Source organism: Sminthopsis crassicaudata, chromosome 4 (genome assembly GCF_048593235.1).
Source record: "Sminthopsis crassicaudata isolate SCR6 chromosome 4, ASM4859323v1, whole genome shotgun sequence".
Lineage (NCBI taxonomy): Eukaryota > Metazoa > Chordata > Mammalia > Dasyuromorphia > Dasyuridae > Sminthopsis > Sminthopsis crassicaudata.
In genome coordinates, this window is record NC_133620.1 from 9,588,319 (window position 1) to 9,613,158 (window position 24,840).

At 42.9% G+C, this 24,840-nt stretch overlaps 1 protein-coding gene across 5 annotated transcripts in view; it reads right to left on the bottom strand.

Moving 5' to 3' along the window:
* Positions 1-1,655: 1,655 nt before the first annotated feature.
* Positions 1,656-24,840, bottom strand: part of SGIP1 (SH3GL interacting endocytic adaptor 1) — a 280,603-nt gene continuing 257,418 nt past the window's right edge. For all 5 annotated transcript variants that reach the window (XM_074265714.1, XM_074265713.1, XM_074265712.1 and 2 more), the window contains 6 exons: positions 22,337-22,492; positions 17,601-17,733; positions 16,516-16,718; positions 14,999-15,063; positions 13,557-13,721; positions 1,656-11,408 (listed from right to left, as the gene is read on the bottom strand). In XM_074265714.1, the coding sequence (XP_074121815.1) occupies positions 11,386-11,408; positions 13,557-13,721; positions 14,999-15,063; positions 16,516-16,718; positions 17,601-17,733; positions 22,337-22,492 (745 nt within the window). In that variant the 3' untranslated portion in view covers positions 1,656-11,385. The remainder of the gene's footprint in view (positions 11,409-13,556; positions 13,722-14,998; positions 15,064-16,515; positions 16,719-17,600; positions 17,734-22,336; positions 22,493-24,840) is intronic.

A 24,840-nucleotide genomic window follows, 5' to 3' on the forward strand; every position in this document is an offset into this window, starting at 1 on the left:
GAGCGCTGTCCAGCGTCTCCAGGGCTACGGGGCCAAACAAGGCCCTCGGACCCGCCCGCGGCAGTCAGGTGGTCCGCCCTGGGAGCCGCCCCCTACCCCTCTCCTCCCAATCCCACACCGCCTCTCTGTGTCCCGGGGGCACAGCCCGGGAGCAGCCAAGGGCGAAGCCCTGGGTCTGGGGGGTGTAGCCCGGAAAGCTCCCCTAGAACCCCTTAGACTTGTAACCTGAGGCAATTGCGCCTGCTCTCTCTTCTTCGTTTGTAAGATGTTGGGGTGCTGCAAGAGGCTCGGCTTAATGGGAAGAATGCTCAGTTTGGAGCCAGGAGGTCCAGGCTGGGAAGCTAGCTCTGCTATTTACTAGTTCTATGAACTAGGATTCGTGATTTTATTTCTCTAGATCTTAGTTTCTTCATTTGTAAAAGGACAGATTTAGACTCTGGATCTCTATGAGCAGATTAAATTCCCCCAATTCATTTGTGAATTAGCCTAAATCTCTCTCTTTTAACTATAACCTCTTTTACAGATGAGCAAACTGAGTTAAAGAGTCGCTCAACTAGTAAGGGTCTATGGCTGAATTTGAACTCGGGGCTTTGTGATCAGTGCACCACTGCTGCCTCCGCTGAGTGTGATCTCTGGCAAATCATGTAATCTCCTGGTCCTCAGTTTCCTCATTTACCTGTAGTGAGATAGCATTGGAATGCTCTTCCCTATCAGGATTGCTCCTCACTCCCCACCCCAGACTTGCTCCATGGGATGTATTCCAAACCTCCCGAAGCTATACTTAAAATCAGGGGATTGGTTGAGATGGCCAGCTTTCAAGCCATGACCTTCAAACATGGGGGCCATCTTATGAATCTCCTGTGCTGGTTATTAATAGCCCATGCTATAACTTCTGGTCTCATTACCATCATTTCCTGCATCCCACTCTTAGATAAGTTAATTATTTTTTTCTGGGTCTAGTTTCCTCATGTCTGAAATGAGAAAGCCGATCTGAATTTCTTTTCAATTCTAAAACTCACCCTATGGGTGAAAAGAGGTCAGAGATATCCATTCTCAATGGTGTCACTTTCCCTTGATTATAAGGACCTGGTGATGCTCCCTAAGGAAGATGACTCAATGTAAAGGGTTGAAACTCTGAGTAGGTGCACTTGTACCACCGAGCACTTAAGGCTAATTACCTACTGGACAATACTCGATTAGAATATGCTTGGAAAATGGCCCTTCCCACAATCCTGTGGGAATTTGGTGTAGACAGAGAATTGTAGGAAGGATTAGGGGGTGGAGTAAGATGAGCCAGAGTCACTTTTGGTGGTAGAGAAGAAGGAAGGTCGTGGAGATCGTGTGTCTATTCCCTTCACTTCTACCCCTAAAGAACAAGAATAAAGACCAAGGACTTTTGTTTATCCTGACTCTGGCTGATTCTAAGGTATCCAGGGGGCTAACTTGATCTTCACAACTAAATAAGGCATTTTCTTGCCTTTTTTATGGTATTTGGGGCACCATGTCCCTTGTCCAGCACCATTAGTGGTTGATCATTGTCTCTATCATTTCCATCTGGCTACTTGTCTGTTCATCCAAATATTATTCTATATTAGCATAAAATGCATAAGTTTCTATTATAATAATTAAAAAAAAAGAATCCATAGCCCAAATACACTGTTCTCATAGTTTTCATTTATTTTCCAGAAAAAAAAATCACATGTAAATTACAACTTATTCGGACCGTTCCCCTTGTTCTTCGGTATAGAATGATTCCACTTTGCTCTGAAATGGAAACCCTCCCCGCAGTAATGTGTCAGGGGCAAGAATTGCATAATCAGTATTTTGTGACATGAGAAAGGGGGTGGGCGGGAATATGGAGGAAAACATTTATAAAAAACCAGTATTTACCCAAAAAAGTGATAGCCACAGATCGGTATCCTAATCTATAAGGCAAGTAACATTAAAATATGTCGTTTCGTGATTATCTTCAACAACTCAATACAACACCTTCATCTCACCACGGTCCAGCACTATCGGATGCTGTAGCCAGTTAGATGCCGAAGGTTGCCCCATGTCGCAGACAACATGCTGCCTGCCCACATGGACTTTTCTCTGAGAACACTGGCTACACAGTAAAGCTTTCGTTACAGACTGAGCAGTTCACAGGGTATCATAGAAGAAATTGCACACGGAGGCAAAAAGGCCAGGCATTGAACTTAAACTTTAAAAATATACTTGTGTGTATTTTCATCCACAATTCTTATAAACATTTTATACACAAAGTATTTTATAAAATGATAAGAGCTACTCGATACAGGATCAGAAAGGGAGAAATCCAACCCACTTCTGCTCCAAGGGGGCAGGGGACAGAAGGATGAAGGGATCCCGTCCCCTGGATCAGAAAGTGCCCTAGACTCCCAAGCTGCCAGTAGAGCCTCATTTCCCACTTCACTCAAAGTACATGGCATTTGGAAGACAGCAGTTTTCCCTGGAAACACCCTAGTTTGGATTTCATTTTTTTTTTTTTTTTCAGAAAGACACATTTGTTTTTTCAGATTCCCTTTATCGTTCCTTTCCTGTGAAATGAGAAGTAGTTATTTTTTAAAGTGTTCTATATAGCCACATACTGGGGGCCCAAGCTAAATCTGACCATCTGATTTCTATTTTCTGTGCAAAATGAAAACAAGATCAATAATAATAGCAATCACGACAATAAATCTCTTCCATAGAAACACAAGAACAGACCTCAAACACTTTACAAAGCAGCGGGTCCTGTGGTTGAACTGCTTGACGTACATCACAGCTAAAATCCCCAGAATCCCAGAATTTTCAGAGTCGGAAGGGACAACGGAAGGGTCACCTGATCCAACTCATACCTGAATAAGAAACCCCTCGACAGAGTGGTCATCCAGCCTTCGCCTGAAGACTTCCATCGAGGGGGAACCTGCTACCCGCTGAGGCAGCTCACTTTACTTTTCGAACAACTCCAATGTTAGGAAGTTTTTCCCTTTCTGAGAACGAAATCTGCCCCTTTGGACCCCACCATTTCTCTTCATTTTGCCCTCAGGTAAATCTGAGCCCACTTGACAGTTATTGCCATACTTGACTTGGTTAGGGAGGGAATGTTCAGCGGTAATATTTAAATCTTTACTGGAACAGTCACCCCCTTCCCCAGTCCAATTTCAATCATGTCAGGATTAAAAAGCTGACTAGCAAAATCAGCCTCCAGAAGAATCCAATTATCATCCTGGCAACTTACAAGGAAAGGAAAGAATCTGGCTTTGGACTTGGGCAGAACTGTCCATGGGCCCTAGCAATTTGGTGGGTCACTGAAAAGTTTCTAAGGATGGGGCATTGGTAATCTTCGGACTTAATTTAGGCAACAAAATAAGAAAAACCTGCTCTTGATGTGCATACAAGAATAAAAAAAGAGATGAGATCTACATTTGTATCCTCCCTGTGCTGAAATGAAACATTTAGATAGATTTGTTTTTTCTATAACAAATTCATTACAAACTCTGGAATAGAGGGTAATTCGAACTGTTTATAGAAATGCCAAGTGATGCAGTTTTGCTGTAAATGAAAGCTTATGTACTGTCTATAAATCCTTTAGCAGAGTATGGAGTTTAGAGATACTGAGGGAATCGCAGAACTGGTCAACTCTCTCATTTTACAGAAGAGCAAACTGAGGCACAGGGAGGTGAGCTCACACAGGAAGAAAGGGAGGTAGCCTTGGTGTTATGTAGGTTCTTAAGAGCTATGTGACCTCGAATAAAGTCACTTTACTCATCTGAGCCTCAGTGTCCTGAAATGTAAAATGGGGGGATGACAAACATTTCCTATTTCATGAGGTTATTGTGAAGAAAGAGCTTTGTATGCCCTAAAGAACCATAGACATGCCAGCTTTTCTTTTTCTCAGGTAGCAGAATCCAGACCCAACTTGGTGCTCTTTTTCACATTCCCCACACTCAGCTGACTTTCCTATATAACCCTTGCGAAGCCCCAAATGATGAGACAGTTCCTGGACATGTTCATAGGATGTTGATTTTACTCTACTTTATTCACTGATTTACCTTTGATTACATTTTTGCTTTTTTTCTACAGTACCAAAGATGTGGTTCCGGATGATTAAGTCATCACCTTCCAATCATGAGTAAGTAAATTCATGGCTTACTTCACACAAACCTGGAGACTGATGCTTATTGATATGAGTGAGCTCTAAGTTGGAAAAAAAAAAAGCACTTTCCAGGGAAAAATCTAAGAATATTCAATTAGCTACTTTTAAATTGGATTTCCACAATTTTTGGATTTGGGGGGAAATAAGTCATTTTTTAGAGGGAACCTGCCATTAGTAGAATCAGAAGGGACTTTCAACTGAACCATACTCACAAGTCCCTGCACCTTTGGGCCTCTAAGGCTATGAGGGCCGGTCACGTCACTTTGTCTGCCTCTGGAGTAGAATATGGCCCCAGATACTACCTTTTTAGCATCCTTTCCCATCCATTCCCTCAATCTCCCTTTCGGGACTGATTTCACTTAACTGTCTCTCATGCTCTTGCCAATTTGGCTTCCTCCATGTTCCCTGTACTCAGTAACTCTTCCCCTGGGGCTCTTTGCACGAACAGGCTCTCCTCTATCGTGGAATGTGCTCCATCCTCATTTCTGCCTCCTTCCACGATCACTCACCAGGGATTTCCTGGTTCCTCTAGCTCTCTGTGATTAACCTAACTCCTCCCATCCCATCCCCACTGCTTATTTATTTATTTTTAAAAATTTACTCATCTGTACATGAGCTCCTGGAGAGCAGGGACTCTCATAAAATAGGGACTTTTTGCTTTTCATTGTACCTTGGCACTTGGTATAGTGCCTGGCACTTTTGTTGTTCAATCACATCTGCTTTGTTGTAATTCCTTTTGGCAAAGATACTAGAGTGATTCGCCATTTCCTTCTCCAGGTCATTTTACAGAGGAGGAAACTGAGGCAAACAGGATTAAGTGACTTGCTCAGGGTCACTCAACTAGTGTCTGAGGCAGGATTTGAACCCAGACTCCAGGTCTCGAGCTTTATCCATTGAGCTACCTACCTGCCTGTTGAGGGACTGACTCCTTGTCTCAATCCTCTTATTATAGAAAGTAAACACCTTGAGGCTGGAGACTATCATTTTTTATCTTTGCATCCTCAGTACCCAACATGGAGTCAGGTACTCTGTTGGTGCTCAATAAATTCTTTTTGGGTGAACGAACGGATAGATGAATGAATCTCAATCCTTCCACCCAAAGTCATCTAAAGACAGAGACTTAATTACATCAAAGGCCACATTCTATTCATGAATGCAAGAAGGCTTTCTCCTGCTATTGTTTGCTAAGTAGGTGACAAGGTAAGCAAGCAGAGAAAGGGAGAGTAATGTAAAGTCTTAAGAGAGTTTTTCTGTATTGTAGAGGGGAAAAAAAGAAAAACTTCCCATCGTGATTGCCAGGGACTCATTAAGCAAGTGCCTAATAGATAGCTACAGACTTTCTGAGTCTTGTTTTAGATGAATATATTTATTTTGATTTGCGCTTCATTTCAAGCTGATTTTTTTAAGGAAATATCCTATGGATTTTTGTTCATTCCATTTATCTGGACGTAAACCAGAAGTGCTTAACTTAACTCTCTGGAGTCCTGGACCCCTCCTGGCAGTCTCGTAAAGCCTGTGGATCCTCCTCTGAATAATGCTTAGAAATACAGAAGGTAAAATATTTAGGATTAAAAGGAAATCAATTATATTAAAATAGTTATCCAATATATGAAAAAAAAAACAGTTCCCTGACAAACAAACTCAAGTGAGCTTTTCTTGCTTATTTCTGCCCCAGAAATTGTAGAGCAAACAAGCCCTAGAGTCTAATCCCTTGAGGACAGGAGCAGTTTTGTTTCTGTCTTGCCATCTCCTCTCCCACACAGTAATTGCTACATTGTGGTGATTAATAAGTGCTCATGAAATGAGTGCCTGAATGAATAAAGTTTTGCTAGCCTGTGTAGAATTCTGGATAGACAAGATGTCAGTCTTTGGGAAAGACTTAAAAAGTACTTAAAAACTCACTTCTTCCTTAACAACCTACATGCTCCATCCTTGCTAAAACTGTTTGTTTTTAAGTGTTTGGATCCAGAATGCTGAAACGGAAGTGGGTATTAAAGTGGCTATTGAGACTCTTTTCTCTCCAGCCCATCTAAATTTGGGGATGTCCCCCCCCCAAAAAAAATATCACTTCCAAAATCTGTAAGGCTACATTTCAATGATATAGAAAGCCTCCATTTTCAATCTTCTGTGCTGAGTGATCAGTTATGCTTCTTCTACAGATTTGACAGCAGGGAGCCTCCTATTGCTTTAAAGTCCTTTTTCCAAAGAAAATAACCTGAGTGTGAAATGAATTGACAGACTAAATCTCATATTTGCGGCTGAGCCTGAGGAACTTCTGCAGAGAAAGAAAAAGGACAAAAACACTTACTTCCCCTCCCCTTTTAACGTGGTAAGAGAGTTAAGTAGATAAGAAACCATAGCTCTTTTTCTGAGAAAAGAGATGTCTATTTGGGGGTTTGGGGGTGTCTAAGCTTAGGCTAACAATGTCAGAACTGGGAACGAATCTGAGAGGTTCATCTCATCCTATAACCTAAGAGGGGATATAATGACTTAATTGTCCATAGCACTTTGAGCTTGAGGTTTTCCTAAGAGATGTGGACATTTACTGTCCCATCGTCCTCCTCTTACCAGGAAGCAGTTTGGGTAGGCAAGGCTTCCTGGTCTCCACTGACAATCTCAACATTCAATGACCACAATATGCTCAAAACAATAGTGGAGACCACAAACGAATCCTAGAATTTCAGAGCTGCAAGGTGTCTTAGAGATGATTTAAATCTCCAAATAATTTAAATTAAATTTATTTAGATTTAAATCATTTGCCCCATCCCAACTGTTAGAGAAGGAAATTAAGATATATTCAGAAAGGAAGTGACTTTCCATGGTTATCCAGCAAGAGTTAGCAGCAGAGCAAATTAGAGCAGTTTGGAGCTTGTAAAAAGTTTACGTGTGTGTGTGTGTGTGTGTGTGTGTGTGTGTGTGTGTGTGTGGTGTGCACATGCAGAAAATGGATAGGGAATCAAGACCTGATTTGAGATTTCCCCAGTGCAGGGAGCTCCTTGCTAAGGAAGCTCCCTGTCACTGCAGGTTGGCACCTTTTCTACAGGTCACAGTGTTGGAGAGCTGGCTAGGATTGTTGGAAGTGAAGTCACTTTTGTCCTGGAGCATTTACAACAGGACTGAGCCCAGTCTTCTCTCGTCCAAGGTCAGCTCTTTACCCATGACAGGCCCTATTGCTTCTCATGTATGTAGATATACACACGGAGATGCATGTAATATATAGACATACACATCTATTTACATATGTCCCTATCCTAAATAGAAATATGTGTATATGCTTAAAGATGAACTTTATCTGAGGTGTTCTTACATAATTATACTAATTTACTTTGAGCACAGAGAGATCTTTTTTTCCCCCCCTTTAATCAACCCAACATATCGCCCAAAGTGTTGCAGTGGATTTCTCTTTGGGCAAACTGCAACTCTGGTAAGAGAAGAATAAGACTTGAAAAATATATATCTCACTTTACAAAAAAATCCTAAGATGAAAATTATAGTCATTATTAATTTTACTTACTGAGATAAAATGTACTCTTACGGATAATAAGAATCCATTTCAAAAAGCATTCGTCATGGAAACATGGGATTTATTTGGAAAAAAAAGAAGACAACCTTTTTCTGTCAGAGAGAGCAGACAAGATTATTAGGCAGCACTTAAAAGCTGCTCAAATGCCATTTCTTGTCTGTTCCAGATCCTGGGATGTCTCAATGAATGGGGATGTTTGGAGGGTTGAGTTGATGTGGCCGATACTTCTTATCGATAATCTTTTGGGAATTGGACACAGAGATACTAACAATGGTTCGAGTATTCTTTCATGGCTGAGGACCATTGCAGTCTCTCTCGGGGTCGTCATTTGAACATGAATTCTCATTTTAAACTGCACTAGGTAGAGTTGTGGAAAGTTGGACTATGTGTTCGCCAAGGCCAAGCCTGAGCCTGGAAGTTAAATAAAAACCTAAACAACTAGAAATAAACCCACACACATACACACAATCACACATCCATGCACACACATGTATATACACGTACACACACACAGACACACACACACATCTCAATCCCTGATATGAACTTGTTTTGCTGCTATTTTTCTCTTTTTCCTGAAAGCTAAATTCAAGTAGAATGTAAGCTACTTGAGGGCAGAAACTATTTTTATTTTGTCTTTGTACCCCCCAGTACCTAGCACAGTGCCTGGCACAGAGTAAGTGTTTCATAAATGCTCGAGGAGGAAAAAAGAGAAGGATGGAAGGAAAGAGGGAAGGAGAGAGAAGGAGGAAAGCAAGGAAGGAGGGATAAAGGAAGGAAGAAAGGGGAAAGCAAGAAAACAAGGGTGGAGAGGAGGGTCTGTTTAGTTAAATGAGGTTTTAGTGTATCTAGAAACCTATGATTCTCTGGTACAGGGATTGTAGGCAATATTAATTCTTTAAAATTTCATAACTAGAGATGTCTGAATCACATTAGGGATCCTTGTCATATATACTTTAAAAATTACATTTTTACAATATCAACAAAAGAAGGCATCCTTTTAAAGAGCTACCATATGTTTATATGACTTAATTAACTCTAGAGCTGTGTAAAGGAAAATATAAAGAGCAAGATGTGAGAACCAGAAAGAAATATTTACATATATGCTTTCTGAGTGAGTACTAAAATCAACTGCCTTTCATGGAAGAGTTATTCTAGATACTTTTAATGGCTCCATTCCTACCAGATAGCTCATTTTCTGACTTGTATCTCTTACTGGTTTCAGTCTTTCATATTTTAAAAATGGTATTTCCCTTTTTTCATTCCCATATTTGGGATTCCTTCCTATCTCTGAGCTCCTTAATCCGACGAGGATCCCATTTGTCAAAGTGGACAAGGGACTCCTCAGTAACTCTAGTGTCTTCACTAGGACACTAGGGTGATGAATCCTCTGGACAATGAGAAGTAGAGCGGCAGTGATTCTTCCCCAGTGAAACCCGTTGTCCATTCCCCATGTTCACATAAATGGTCACCAGAGCCTACAAGTACAAACAAAAATGCTCACGTTCTTCCTCTTGTGGTTTTAGGTTCTGGAGGATCTTCTTAATGGATTTTTAACCCCTGGCCCCCAAATTTGTAGTTGCCAAAGGTCATTGCAGTGGGTGGTAAAGAAGGACAGCAAATTGATTATCTATGGGTATGATACAGTTATTTTAAAATTAGATGAGGCAGGAGACTGTACAAGAACAGAACTGTAATTTTAAGGCGGGTAAGGGATGAGGATAATATAGCCAAGACGAGGATGCTGGATAGAGAGCTGAGAGACAAGAAGGCTTGGGTTGAGCCCCCCTGACTCATCCTGGCTTGGTGAACTTGGTGATGCCCTTGAACTTCTCCCTGTCCTAGGCAACTCTTTTCAATGGGACATTTCAGAGCAGTTACAGATCTGCTCTGGTGGAGAGAATTTCCTTACTGGTTATTTGTTATACTGGTGAAATCACATCTGGTTAAAATCATGCATGCATGCACACACATGGATATACACGGGCATGTATGTAGGCAGCAATACATATACATGTATGTATACACACATACATACATGTGTGTATATGTGTATGTATAGATCCAAGATAGGCAGTGTAATCTATTGGATAGAAGGCTGACCTTAGAGTCAGGATGACATTGGTTTAAGTGCTGCCTTTGACACATATTAGCTGTATGAGCCTGGCCTTCAGCACTCAGTGCCCCAGGTAATGCTTAAGGATGATGAATTTCTGAGAAGTTGGATCAGTGAAGGGGATCTCCACAAAGGAAATAACCTTCACATATACAGATTCCCTCCCACCTCTCCAAAAAAAGTATCTAAATACCAACTGGGTGGTGTGCCGAGGGGTGGAAAGGCAGGTTCTTCCATAGAAAAGCTGGACCAGAATTCCTAGGGAGTGCCTCCCAAGAAGGATTTCTCCTAGGGGAACCTGCATTTTGCTGGTCAGATCTAGAGGACCACATCCCCCCTTCTGCCTCATAGCAAGGGAGGTCAATGATAGGAGCCACGGATTGCACCATCTTATTGGTTCCAAAGGAATGGCCGATATTTCTAGTTTATAGCAATTCAGATTTGGAGAGAACGGAGAGGACATTTATTTCCCAGAACTTTGGCCACACAGCCTAACTTGGTTTCCCCATTCATCAAATGACTTTTGGTCAACTTTCTCCAACAAGGTAGAGGGAGGGGACTTCAAAACTCCCTCAAAGACTGGCAGCCTCCGTGTAGGGGAAAAGGCCAGATGATGCAGGTCAGTTTAGCCTGCAGAGTTTCAGAAATACATTAAGTCCACAATCAGGTAGCCATTCTTAATAAAGAAATTCTCCTCATCTTAAAATCCCAATAAAACTGCCTTATTCTTCAGGAATCTCCAGATCTGCCCAGTTTGGGGGAGAGGTGGTGAGTGTAGGGAAATGACCGCGATCCCAGCATCCTCTGGAATCTTAATCATAATTTCATATAATTTTAACTTTAAATATCCCCCTTTTTTACATATTATAAAAATAAGAGGCCCTGTTTACATGGCGTGCATTTTTATGAAATTTGCAGTTTGAAAAAAAAGCGGTTAAAAAGTGGTACATCTTGCCTTCTTGAAATAGGTCGTAACCTTAGAATTTACTGAAATCTTTTAAAATTGAACCCCGCCAGATGTTGGAAGGTAGAACTTTTAACATCACGCTCTAGAATGAGACCTAGTAAGGACTGGAGGAGAAAAGGAAAGCTTTTTCTTGGTTCTGCGAATCCTTCTTTGCATGAGGCACCCCCTTTGAAAGCCGCTACCGAGATTGTATTTCAACTTTATATATTGACAAAATGCAATCTATCTCCGTAAGCCTTGCGCCAATCAACAGGACTACTAGTAAATTTATATACCATAGTTTAAATTACACCCATTTCATGAATGGTCAAATGCTAAAACTCAAGTTTGTCTAACCGCCTGAAATACAGTCTTACAGGAATGAATACAATTTACAAATACAATAATTACATTTTAAAACCATTAACAATGTTACACCTAGAAGTAAATACTGTGGGACTGGTCGCAACACGGTGTTGTCCACGGAGGGAGAAAGGTCTCTGAAAGGAATGGACACTTCCGGTGGAAATGTCCCCAGAGCAGGTTTTACTTTGTTCTCATTAAAACCCCAAACAAGAACCTGTTCCATGTACCGACAGTCCTCCGCGATATGGGTTCTCCATATGCTTGCTGAGGTTCTATTAGTTATCTGCCAGGTATTTGCCTGAAAAACAGAAGGTCATGGGGACAGGGTGAGGCAGGGTACAGACATGGCGGCTCACAGATGACCACTGGTCCATCCTTGATCCTGCTCCTCACTATCTGTGGCTAGACGGGAATGTAACCATGTGCTTTTCTTCTCCTGAAACATTATTGCACAGTTGCTCGAATGTCCATTTCTGTAGAGTAACTATTTTGCTTGCCATGGCTTTCTCAAACCAAGGATTAGCCAAAATCAGGAAATTTGGCATCCATGACATGACAATTCAACTTCTAAAAGGAAATTCACGTGGAATTCTGGGGACCTGGGAAACATTATACCGTGGAAGGAAAGATACATACACTATCCCATGATAGTTGAGGCAGAGACCCAGGATTCTGGCTTCCAGAGGTTGAGGGCATTGCAACTGGGCAGGGGGGTCATTGCTGGAGGGGCAGTGGTAGTTAGTCTTAGGGGGCACTCATTTGGGGTGCAACAAGTACGCCAGCTGGCAGCTTCCTGCCTTAAACCAGTTGTTTTTGCTCACTTAGTGCTATGCTCAATTGTTGGTATCTACTGGACAAGAGTGTAAGAAGGGGTCCCAGTACCCTGAGAATTTAAGCATGCTGGAATGCTTTAGTGGTTATCTCACCCTACTTCCACTATACATTTAGCTCAGCAAGCATTTATTAAGCACCTACTCCATGCTGGGAAATGTGGTAAATGTTGAGGATATAAAAAAAAGGCAAAACCAAAAAACAAATACTCCGTGAATGGTGCTTTTTCTCAAAGAACTCACAGTTTAATGGGGGAGATAAGGTACAGATAAGCAAACACAAACACTATCTATCTATCTATCTATCTATCTATCTATCTATCTATCTATCTCTATCTATTTAGCTCTCTCTCTATCTCTCTCTCTCTCTCTCTATCTATCTATCTACCTATCTATCTATCTATCTATCTATCTATCTATCTATCTATCTATCTATCTATCTATATCTAGGATAAATTGGAAAGAATCATGGAGGTTGAGAAGTCCTGGATAAACAGAAAGTTTTTATATTGTCAATGACCTTGGAGGATCAGAACTGGCTGTTGGTCAACTCTGGTCTGCGGCTCCCAAGGATGCCAGGTCTGATTGAGCCCCACTTACAGGACTTCAGATGGAGCAAGAATGCCCCAAACTCTTGTCCTTCTCTTGAATGCTCCAGACTTTTTTTTTGAGCTTTCTTGAAATAAGGAAACTAGAGATCATTCAGGATTTTCTGAGAGATGGTTATAAAGGAAATAAACTTTCCCCAACTACCTTCCATTTTTATTATTCACATTTTATATATGCTATATATACAGATGTATATGTTCTCTTCTCTGAACCCAGTTCTCATTAGAATAGAAGAACCTTGAAAATCGGGACTGTTTCAAAGAGGCTTTCAGTTGGCACTATAATGCAGAGTTCTGGATTTGGAACTGAATTCAAATCTAATCTCAAACACTTACTATGTGACTCTGGGAAAATAAATCACTTAGCCTCCATATACCTCAGTTTCCTCATCTGTAAAAGACAGACAATAATAACATCTCTCTTACAAGGTTTGTTGTGAGGATTAAAAGAGCTGATATTTGTTAAAAAAAGTGCTTAGCCCAGTGCCATTCAATATAAATATAAATGCTTATTCCTTCCCTCTTTCTTTGTATACCCAGTGCCTAGGATAACTATGGACATATAATAGAATTTAGATAAATGTTTGTCAAATTGAATTGAAATGTCCATCTTCCAGCAGAATGGCAAGTTCCTTGGGGGCAGGAACTATTGCATTTTTGTTTTCTGTATCTCCAGTGTTTAGCATAGGACCTGGAACACAGTAGGTGCTTAATAAATGCTTATAGACTCCCTAACAGCATAAGATGTGGGGTCTAGAGCTAGAAATATCCCTGAGCAGCAAGCCACTGCAATGCTCTCATCACACAGAAGGAACCCGAGGCATTGGGAAGATAAATGATCCCTTGCCCAAGGTTATTCAGGTAGCAAACATAGGAGGTAAGATCCAAAGCCAGATTATCTGGTCCAGAGTCACATCTTTGACCATTAAATCATAGAAACGAAGGACAATCTGGAGAGATACGGCGCCTTCAAAACCAGAAAATGATTGGAGCCTCCTCTGCACTTACCTGCTGCGAACCTTTTTTTAATGAGCGAAAACCGGTACCCTGCTCCCACGAGCTCGATGTCACAGCCAGAAAGGGTGCTCCCCTCACTGGTGAACTGCACGACCAACGGAGAAGGTTTGCTAGGGCCTTCAGATAACTGGAATCTCGCCAGCAAAGAACCCACCCCTCCAAAAGAAAAACAACAATCTATTAGCAGAGGAAAGCAATCATGTAATGACTCCACTGACAAGATAATAAATCTTAAAGTTGAACTTGGCACTTAAAACTCATTGGGAAAATGGTGGATTTCAATTATAAGACCGATGATGAACAGCATTATTATTAAAATTCTAGGCGCTAGATAAGGGCGTGCATGACGCACTGGAGTCACACAGCAGAATTGAGGGCATGCAGGCTATTTCAGAGCAGGTTATTTATTTATTGTTCTCACCAGTGGCAGATTTAAGTCAGAGGGAAAATTAAAAATATTAAAATGATCCAGGAGTATGCAGGTGTCCAAACAATGGGAGAAATGCGCATTGGCTTAAGAGCTCTTTTCTGCATAGAAGATTGTTTCTTATTGGGGATGGGTTTGGGGAGGGGAGAGAGAAGATGGAGAATGAGAGAAGAGTTCTCTGGGATGAGAGGAACCTATAAGAAATAAGCCAAAGTATAAGCAAGATGGACTTTTTATTTGCTGATATAGACAACCAGAATGTATGAACTTTTTATACCTGGTGATAGATATCTTTGTGTAATAATTGACTATTCAAAGAAAAGGTTATTTCAGGTTTTTTTAGGAAAGAGGAGAAAAAGAGGTATGGGAGAGTGTCCAAAAATCTGTGCAAGGAACTCCCTATGATTGCCAGAGAAGATATGGATCATAGGTCAGAAAAGGAGATCATGGAGCTAGTAGGGACCTCAGAGGCCATTTTACAGATGAGGAAACTGAGGCGCAAGGAGGTGTCACGCATAGGATCATAGATCCAGAGGCTGAGTAATCCAATCCCCTCATTTTACAAATGGGGAAACTGAGGCTCAAGGAAGTCCAGTGACTTGCAGGTAGTATTGGAGGTGGAATTTAACTTGGATTCTCAAATTCTGAAGTCAGACCTCTTTAATGCGTGGGCAGCTCATATAAGTCATTGGCATCTCTACTAAATTGAGGAAAAATAAGGAAAGCCCTAAGCCCCTTGGGTATCCCTGCCTTGAGTCAGATTTATGGGATGACACAGACATGAGTCTCACTGGTGACCGCCTCAGATGCAGACTTGCCATTCAACTCTGACCATGTTCCTTAAAGTCTCAGAGCCTCAGTTTCTTTATTTGTAAAATGGATCTGAAAAAAGCACCTACTTCCCAAAGCTGTGAGGAACAAAGGCATTGATGGATATAAAGTATGTCATAAACCTTAACTATTTTAAAATGCATTATTAATATTATCGAATAAACCAATGAATTACCTCCATTTTCCGATTTTTGAGAGATGTCAGGGATCTTCCACAGTATTCTTTGCTGTTCAGCATTCCTTAAAATAAGATAGGAAACTATTGGGATGTACTCTATTTTTCAGAAATCTAAAATGTGACACATTGAACACCGAACTCATTGTTTTTTAGTCTAAACCTCCCTTCTTCCAAACGTTCCTCTTTCTCTTACAGAAGCCACCAGCCATTGCCAATCTTGGGTCAGTTGCCATTATTTCTGCCCCCTTTCTGTCTCTCCTCCCATTTGTTGTAGATCTTGCTATCATATCTCCCATCCTTCTATCTCATAGCCCCTAATTTAGTTCTAGCCCTCATCAGCTTACTGAAAATCACTTACTGCAATTGCCTCTTGATAAATGACTTTGCATGTCTTTTCTCCTCATTTATTCTACTCATAACTGACAGCCTTTTTTTAAGCCTAGATGAACATGTGACTCCTCTATTGCCTCTAGGGAACAAAAAGCAAGTCCTTTGTTTAGATTCTAAAGCCCCTTAAACCTGGCCCCCGGTACACCTTCTTTGCCACCTCAGTGGACATTTCTTCAGAAGCTTGGAGCCCAGCGGACTGGCCTTGTCTCTGTTCCTCACGCGTGGGCCTCCCTCTCCCTTCTCCATTCCTTTGCCCTCACCTGGACTGCACTGCCCCTCACTCTACCTCGCGGAGCCCCCTTTTCTTTAATGTGAAAATCAGGTATCATCCAGAAGGGGCTCCCTACCCACTAAGGCAGCGCTGACTCCCTCCCTTTCTGGGTGATTTCCAGCACTGCTGTGGATCACAAACCCACTGTCTGGTGTCCAATCTGCCCTTGAGCCTTCCACAAATTAGCCAGCACGGTTCTTGGGTAACAGGAGCCAGCCCTGGGCCAGTACCTCGGGCTTTCCTGCTTGTGTCCTTATTACAAATCCCCAGAGTCAGAGAGAAGCTGACAGAATCCCAACGCACATTCTCCTGACTTGAAGTCTGACAGATGTCAATCAATCAACATTTATTTAGCACCAGCTCTGCCAGGCACTATTTCCTGTGGCTTTTGCCAAAAAAAAAAAAAATAGAGACAAACTAGCCTATAATTCCATTGGAAAAAAGCGTTCTCCCTGAAGACATGACCCTGACCCAGTGCATGGCCAACGCTCTGAAGCTAAAAGGTGTTAGCGCATTTTGGGGGCCCCGAGGGCTCCCCCGGACCGCACATGGCAGAGGCGGGTCTGCTTGGTCGGGGAATGGCCCAGACTCTTCCTCAGAGGGACCCCCGCCCCCTCCCACATCCCGCTGGTAGATGGAAAGTCCGGGCTAAGACATCGGCTAATTCAAGAGATGGATGAGAGAATCTTAAGAAGGCTCTAGTTACTTCTGCTTTTGACCAGCGCCCAGGGGACGGGAGCCCGATTGCCGGCACATTCTGGGTGGCCGTGACCTAGACCTTCCGGCCCCCCAGGGGACGCTCGGTGCGGACGGAGGGGGGCACCAAGGGTCTACAAGACTCGGCGCTTCCTACCAAACAGCAGGGGGCAGCACCGCTTGAAGTTTGGTGACTCCGCCATCAATGGGGACGAGGAACTGGACGTTGTTGAGGGCCACCGGGGTGGTCATGGCGTCCGTGTTGTACTTGTAGTCGATGCGCAGGTCTGTGCTGGCCGGCTCACACCTCCAGTTCACGGCCAAGTTCAGCGGGGTGGACTGGATGCCCTGGGCAGAGACCTGGTCCAGAAACAAACCCATCAGGGACAAGGGGGAGGGTTTCCTTCACACCTCCCATCCCCATCTTCAAATGGCAAGGGTCTGCCCTGGAGGGATCTGCCCAGGAGGGATCTGGCAGGAGGGATCTGCTCAGGAGGGATCTGCCCAGGAGGGATCTGCCTGGGAGGGATCTGCCCAGGAAGGAATCTGCTCAGGAGGGATCTGCCCAGGAGGGATCTGGCAGGAGGGATCTGGCAGGAGGGATCTGCTCAGGAGGGATCTGGCAGGAGGGATCTGCTCAGGAGGGATCTGGCAGGAGGGATCTGGCAGGAGGGATCTGCTCAGGAGGGATCTGCCCAGGAGAGATCTGCCCAGGAGGGAATCTGCTCAGGAGGGATCTGCTCAGGAGGGATCTGCCCAGGAGGGAATCTGCTCAGGAGGGATCTGCCCAGGAGGGATCTGCCCAGGAGGGAATCTGCTCAGGAGGGATCTGCTCAGGAGGGATCTGCCCAGGAGGGATCTGCTCAGGAGGGATCTGCTCAGGAGGGATCTGCTTGGGAGGGATCTGCCCAGGAGGGATCTGCCCAGGAAGGGATCTGCTCGGGAGGGATCTGCCTGGGAGGGATCTGCGCATCCCAAGACTGGAAGACAATTTTGTTTAGTTGTGAGGATCAACTTTTGTTTTGTTTTTTTAGACATTAAAGTGGGACATGAGCAGTAGTAGTTACTGTTGAGCCAAAAAGTGTGATCTTTAGCTGCCCGCTGGGACCCCATTGGGGATCTTGTGCTGGTTCTGGGAACCAACTTTTTTATTTTTTATATTTTTTGAGGCACTTGGGGTTAAGTGACTTGCCCAGGGTCACACAGCCAGGGTCCTCCCGACTCCAGGGCTGGTGCTCTCACCTGATACTTGAGCATGTCCACGTTATAATACGTCGCCTGCGGCTTTTGCTCAGACACTTTCTTTAGGTGAGTCATCAGATTTGGCATGTTTACCCAGAATTCCTTGGTGTTGGCATCACATTGTGCATCATCACTGTGCCAAGGAGAAAAGCCTGAGTTTCTGAATGAAGCAGAATAAAAGCGCCCTCCATTTCCCCCTCCCCCCTCCCCCTTTCCCCTCCCCCATGCACACAATCCATCCAGAGAAACCCATCCTGAGGTGAATAACAAGACCTGTCTCATAAGGATCACCCACTAATTTGACAAAGGTTTTCGGGAGTTGACTGAGACAATAAGAAACAGTTGCAATTAAAACTAAATCTCTGAGTGATCCCAACTGAACCCAAGTGGTTCAGGAGAAGCTAAATTCTGCGGTTAACATTGTTTTGTCCCTGATCTTCTGGGAAAATGTTTCTTCAAATTTACAGTTTTGTTATAGTTTAATAATAATAATAAATAATAATAATAATAATAATGATAATAATGATAGCAATAACAGATGTTTCTATAGTACTCCAAAGTTAGCACGCATAAATGATGGGAGCACGAAAGCTAAAGACCACAGAGATAGTCACCGAACTCATGAGGGTCAGGAGTAGGAGTTAGGTTCTGGTGGGGAATAAGAACTGAAATTATGAGTAGGATGGGACCAGCCTTCTGGCTCTACTGCACCACGTTCTTCAAAGAAGAAAAGAACAGTAGTAACTACACCACAAATAGCTACTATATGGTAAATAGTAACCAGTCACCCTCCTCAGTCCATCCGGATTCTACAGTGTTGAGTCATCTCACTTGCCAGTCTAGAGGGAAGGAGGGAAGAAGAATGTCTAGAGCCCAGCACAATCCCTGGGGAGCTCACATTCAGTTTCTCCCTTGATCTAGCCCCCAGGATCATTCTAGAAGACCAGTTTTAGAGCTGGAAGGGAATTTCGGAACCATTTTGTCCAAACTCCTCATTTCCCAGATGAAGACATCAGGAGATGTGTCCAGAGTCACAAAGATATGGGGTGCACAACAGGACTTAGTCACCTGACTATTTCCTTAGACACACGAAAGATAAAAAGACATAAATAATAAAATAGAAAATATGAATAAAAAAGATGAAAATAAGGTGCATAGGATCACTGTTGCTCATCACCCTTGAAAGAAAAACTCTGAGACCATGATGGTCAGCAGTCTCTTCCTAGAACATGACGACTGTTTGAACATCTGCCTGGATGAGATTGTGGCACACTTGTGTCCCTATCAAGAAGGTACCCAAAAAGCAGAGGCAATATGGCTTAGTGGGTAGAGAACCACCCTGGGAATCAGGAAGAATGGGGTCGAATTCTACCTTGTACATTTACTAGCTGCATAATCTTTACTTCTCTGCAATTTAGTCTCCTTATTTTTAAATGGGGATGACATGAACACCTTCCTCCTAGAGTTAGTGGGATGATCAAATGTCAAAACAGATGGAATTGTGAAGCTTTTTGCAACTGTTAGTGCTATAGAATTCTGTACCATCATTACCATCATTATTATTATTGCTAGAAGCATTGTATGATAATCCATATATATATATACATACACACATACAGTAAAATAACAATAAACACATCTATATATCAAATACTCAGTAAAACAATTTAGTTTTAGCTAAGGGCAGGCCAGTCTAAAATATCCATGACAACATATCTGTATATATACATACATAAATATGTACATATATATGTATATATATGTGTATATACACACACACACACATACACACACACACACAAATAAATAAATGAATATGCATGCAATTTTTATTATTTTCAAACATAATAGTTCCAAGCATGCAAAAACAAGGTTGTCAAGGCTAGGCTTTCAGGGGATCTGTTTTAATAAACATTTGAGAATGTTTTGAAAACGGTTAATCTCCACACAAGTATCTCTAAAGCATTTGAGGTTTACACCAGATGACCAGCACCTTGAGGTCAGGGGCTGTCTTTGGCCTCCTTTATCCCCGGTGCTTAGAACAGCTGCCTAATGAATCTTTACAGATTGATTGTTATGGACAATTAGAGTCTTTTTCTTACTCTATTAAATACTTCTATTTTCCCTCCTTTTTACATTATTAGCTTATTGAGTGGTCATTTTCCTTAGCCATTTGTACAGAGGGAACCTTCTGTTCAGAGAAATGACCAATCTGCTGATATTTAGAGTTCTCCAAAAGCAGGAAAGGCTGCCTTGGAAACGGATGGATTCCTCTTCCCTGGAAGTCCTTAGTCTGAGGTTTGACGACCAGGGAGCCTGGGAGGGGATGTGCAGAATGACAGGATCATTCATTTAGAACCTGGACAGACGTTAGTGCAACAGCCTCATTTTAGAGATGAGGAAACTGAGCCTCACATTGGTCTGAGGCAGGGCATCCTGATTCTCGGTCTAACTCGCCAAGGGTCTGGGATCCCACCCTATTCCGGTTTTTTATATTGTGGCTTGTGGAAGCTTTGCGCACTGAATGTGGCCTCTGAGATCCCACTGATCTAGCAGGAACTCATGTATGGATGGACTTCATGTCTTCCCCTTGAAGGCGTGTTGAGAATATACCAAGAGACTGGTCCCCGAGGGGCCCACAAGTTCATGGATGGGCCCTACCAACTCATGGAGAACATTTCCCAGGGCAAGGATTGGGGTACAACCTGTGCTGAGGAGGTGCCAACTTAATGGAAATGCCTTAAAGGTCTGCGTTAAAGTCATTATTATTAGAGAATTCTAAAATAAGTCTGGCACCTGGGGAAAGGAACACCCATTTGTAAGAAGTGTGAGTGTGTGTGTGTGTGTGTGTGTGTGTGAAGAAGTCCTGTGGGATACAAGATCATGTGATTGAACAAACCCTTGGAACATTCATCTTACAGAGAAAAGCCAGAGAATCCCAGCCTCAGAGGCCAAGACAAGGGAAGCAGGCAAGTTTGGGAGAATATAACTATGGAACTAGATGCTGAAAGACTACAAGTTTTCTTGAAATTTGGTGCCCTAGGACAAGCCCCAGCAATCCTGCCCTAGTTGACTTTCTGCTTATTAGGGATTTGAACAGGAGCAGAAGTCTCAGATAAGGAGACTCCTTCTAGCAATTCCAATTGGCACTCGGTCTGTCACATAATAGCCCCAAGGGGAGGGTTGCACTAAGGTGGCAAAGCCTGTGCCCATTGACAAGAAGCACTCCAGTGCCCCAGGAACCAGATTAAGCCGTAATTGGGAAATGCTTAACAAAATAAATAAAAACACTGCAGAACACAGCTACTGTTAATACCTGTGGTTTTCTAAGCCAATGTGGGCTCACCCGGATCTCTTTGTGTTCTGTGGTTTAGTGGCCCCGTTTCTATTGGAGTCTGATTCACTGGACTAGGACACCAAGAGTGTAAGAGGCTGGCCCTGGATCACACTGCAGTAGTGGTTAGAATCCACATTTCCCTCGTTCTATGGTCAGTCTTCCTGGAAATTTAGGTTTCTGCCCCTGGATAAGTAATCACTTAATAAATGTTCTCTCTCTCTGTCTCTCTCTCTCTCTCTCTCTCTCTCTCTCTCTGTCCCTCTCTCTGTCTCTGTCTCTCTGTTTCTCTCTCTGTCTCTCTCTCTGTCTCTGTCTCTCTCTGTCTCTGTCTCTCTGTCTCTCTCTGTCTCTCTCTGTCCCTCTCTCTGTCTCTGTCTCTCTCTGTCTCTCTCTCTCTCTGTCTCTCCTCTCTCTCTCTCTCTCTCTCTCTCTCTCTCTCTCTCTCTCTCTCTCTCTCTGTCTCTCTCTCTCTGTCTCTCTCTGTCTCTCTGTCTCTCTCTGTCTCTTTGTATCTCTCTCTCTCTCTCTCTCTGTCTCTCTCTCTCTGTCTCTCTGTCTCTCTCTGTCTCTTTGTATCTCTCTCTCTCTCTCTCTCTCTCTCTCTCTCTCTCTCTCTCTCTCTCTCTCTCTCTCTCTGTCTTTGTCTCCTTCAGTCTCTGAATCTGTCTTTGCTTTCTCCCCACACCCATTCTTTTCTGGCTCCCCCTCATATATACCCAAACTATGCCCAAATTTTTTTATTTTAATAACAAAATAAAGCATTTCTAGTATCCTTACCAGATTGTAAGATGAATGGGAGGGGGCAGGGGCATGTTTTATAGCTATATTCCCCTGCCTTGATACAGTTGGTATTTACTACATTTTTGTTGCTGCGGTTGTTGCTAGTAAATGACTTGCCCAATCCATTTTAATCTTAGCATTTCCCCTTACTACCTGGGGCTCTAGAAATGCCATTTTGGGGCCTCAGTTTCCTCCTCTGTAAAATGAAAGCTTTGCACCAGATGACTCTACGCTCCTTTTCATCTCTAAATCTGTGATTTGAATCTGAACTGTACAGGAAAAAAAAAATATCCCAGGCAACATCATTTCCAAGAGTCACTTTTCTGGTTTTGGGTAAACACAATTTCCATTGAGTATTTATTCATTTGTTTCTAGTGTTTTATTTACTTATTTTTTTAGTTCTCCAGGAGAAGGCAGGCTGTTTAAACACACACACACACACACACACACACACACACACACACACACACACACACACACACCTTAGTATTTCTCCCTGATCTGAAAGCCTTTGTGTCAGCTGCTACTCTGAGCAACAGCTGACCCCCGGCGGAGCTCCCCAGTGCTACCCATTCCCACCCACCCCCACTCCAGAAGAGCTGTAGAAAACAGTATTTACCAGCAGAGAAGTTGGGGGTTTGGCAGGACGTGTTCTAACCTGTGGAAATTCACCACTCGGAAGGTCAAGGTGGCCGGGGAGGGATTGTTGGCAAAGTGTCTGGTGATGCCGGCGGGGAACGACAGCACCATCTCCCCCGTGATCTTTACTATGCACCTGGGGGGGGGAACATAAGGGGGGGGACAATGAGAAGGAAAGGCAGGTTAGAGCGCGGAGCCCCGGGCAGCAGAGGGGCCGGGTGGACGGGCTGTCTCTCCCCCAGCTCGCCGTCCCAAGGTTCTCCAAGCTGGAAGGGGCTCGGGAAGCAGCCGGCCCGACGGTGGCTCAGCGTCATTCAGCCTGTCACGCACCTAGTGGAGGGTTTTCTAGACTTCCCGGGAGAGGGAAACTCCTTCTTCCGGAGGCAGCACCTTTAGAGTGACCTGTTCGAGGTAGCTGCCATGTCCTGTCCCAGGATAAAGGTCCTCCTTCAGTGGCTCCTCATGTATCATGGCCTCAATGCCCTTCATCTTTCTGGTGGCATTTCTTTGAATTTCAATTCAATTTGGAGAAGCCGGTCTCCAGTTTATCAATGCTCAGCAAGTGGCAAGGGTCTCATGCCTATTTAGTAGGCAGCTGATTGGCTGCTGTCCCTCGTTCTCCAAAAGGACCAAAATAACATCACTGTTAGAGCTGAGTTACCATGTGTCCGACCGTGGCTGATCAGCCCAGTAAGGCTGGAATGTTCTACCACAGGCCTTACACAAACATCTAGGGGCGAACATTTGGGATGGTTTCCTAATTTTGTGCTTCTCGAATCTCCTAGGCAGTAAGCACTTAATAAATGTCCATTTTATTGACTGAGCAGGTTGACTTTCCAGTTTAGTCTAATATACTCATTTTGTTTTCTTTCTTTGATGACTTAAATTTTTTTCTCCCAGTGACTTTCCATTTATTTAATTTCATTAATGGAAAGAGAACCCCAATTTAGTCTTTTATTGTTTCTTGGGGCATTGAGAAGTTGAACACTTTGCCCAGGCTCATAATGGGTCAGGGATGGGATTTGAATTCAGGTCTTTTAGAATTCACCAGCAGCAGTTGAGGCTGTCTCAAAGTTCCCTGCTTGGTTTTTGTCTGAAAGATTGGCCTGGAAACAGCCCATGGGATCACTTCCACAAGTTAATATTTACACATTTAGAGTACTTATCCTGCCCTAAAGGGAGTCAGCATGGAAGGATGAATAAAGAATTGAGACTTCTTTCTATAAAGTAAGTTGACTCCAAAATATGAGGACTAAGAACTAAGCTATAGGCCAGTGAGAATGTAATTGCTCTGTGAACTTTGTGACCTGGCTCAAGCTAACAGATATGGATAACAACTAGCCCTCCTGGAACTGTTTATGCTTGAAGAGACATGGCTACTCCCTTTCTGCAAAACATTGTCAAAATATGATCTAAAACAATCTGTTTCCTTGCGCCAACTCATAAACCTTTCACGTAAACATTTGATGAATTGACTTGTCTTGCATCCTAAGTCCCATAACTGCTATATGTGCAGAATTCTATTGTTAAATCAGTTAGCCAAATGCCTTCTTTGTTTAAAGTCCTATATAAGCTAGCAAGCCCTAAATCTCCTCGGACCTCACCCACGGAGAGGACGATCTGCCGGGGAAATTTTCCCTATTCGAGACTCAAAGGCTGCTAAAATGGGGTTCCCAGCCACGATGGTAAGAGAATTGGTGCTTCCTTGAATGGGTGATGTTTTCTTTATCTTTTTCTACTGTCCTTATTATTAATCCTTTCTTTAATATTTTGTGTTATTTGTTGTATTGTATGTTATTGGAAGCAATCTATTCCTTGCACTCTATGATTAAATTTTACTTTTACTTTTGACTATTGTGTGAGAGCGTCATTTATAGGAGTGAATCCAAACTATATATTAAAATAACAAAACAAAGGATAACCCAGCTTTCTTGAGAACTGAGAGAATAATTATTTTGTGATGATTTCATGACCTTGTGTAGCTGGCATCTTATAGCAAAATGCATCTCAGCCTGCCCAGGGTCCAAACAGGCTTTTTAAATGAACAATTCAAAATAATTGGCAAATTATTTTCCAGTTACATCTGACTCTTCATGACCCTCATTTGGGGTTTTCTTGGCAAAAATACTGGAGTGGTTTGTCATATCCTTCTCTGGGCTATTTTATAGATGGGAAAACTGAGGCAAACGGGGTAAAGTTACTTAGCTAGGGCCACATAGTAGAGCAGAAAGGGTTGGTGCAGGGCCATATGGCAAGCACAGGAGATAGCATGGCATAGTGATTAGAGTGCTGCAGTTAGAGGGATGTGTGTCCAGATGCTGCCTCTGACACTTACTAAACTTACAATTAGGTAACTTTAATTTTCTCCCAGCTTCCCTATGGTAAAATGCGGGGACCACACATTTAGTAGAGATTTCTGCCGGTTGTTTTGGGGCCCAACTGAGACAATGTAGGTGAAGTTCTTGGTGAACATTCAGGTGCTAT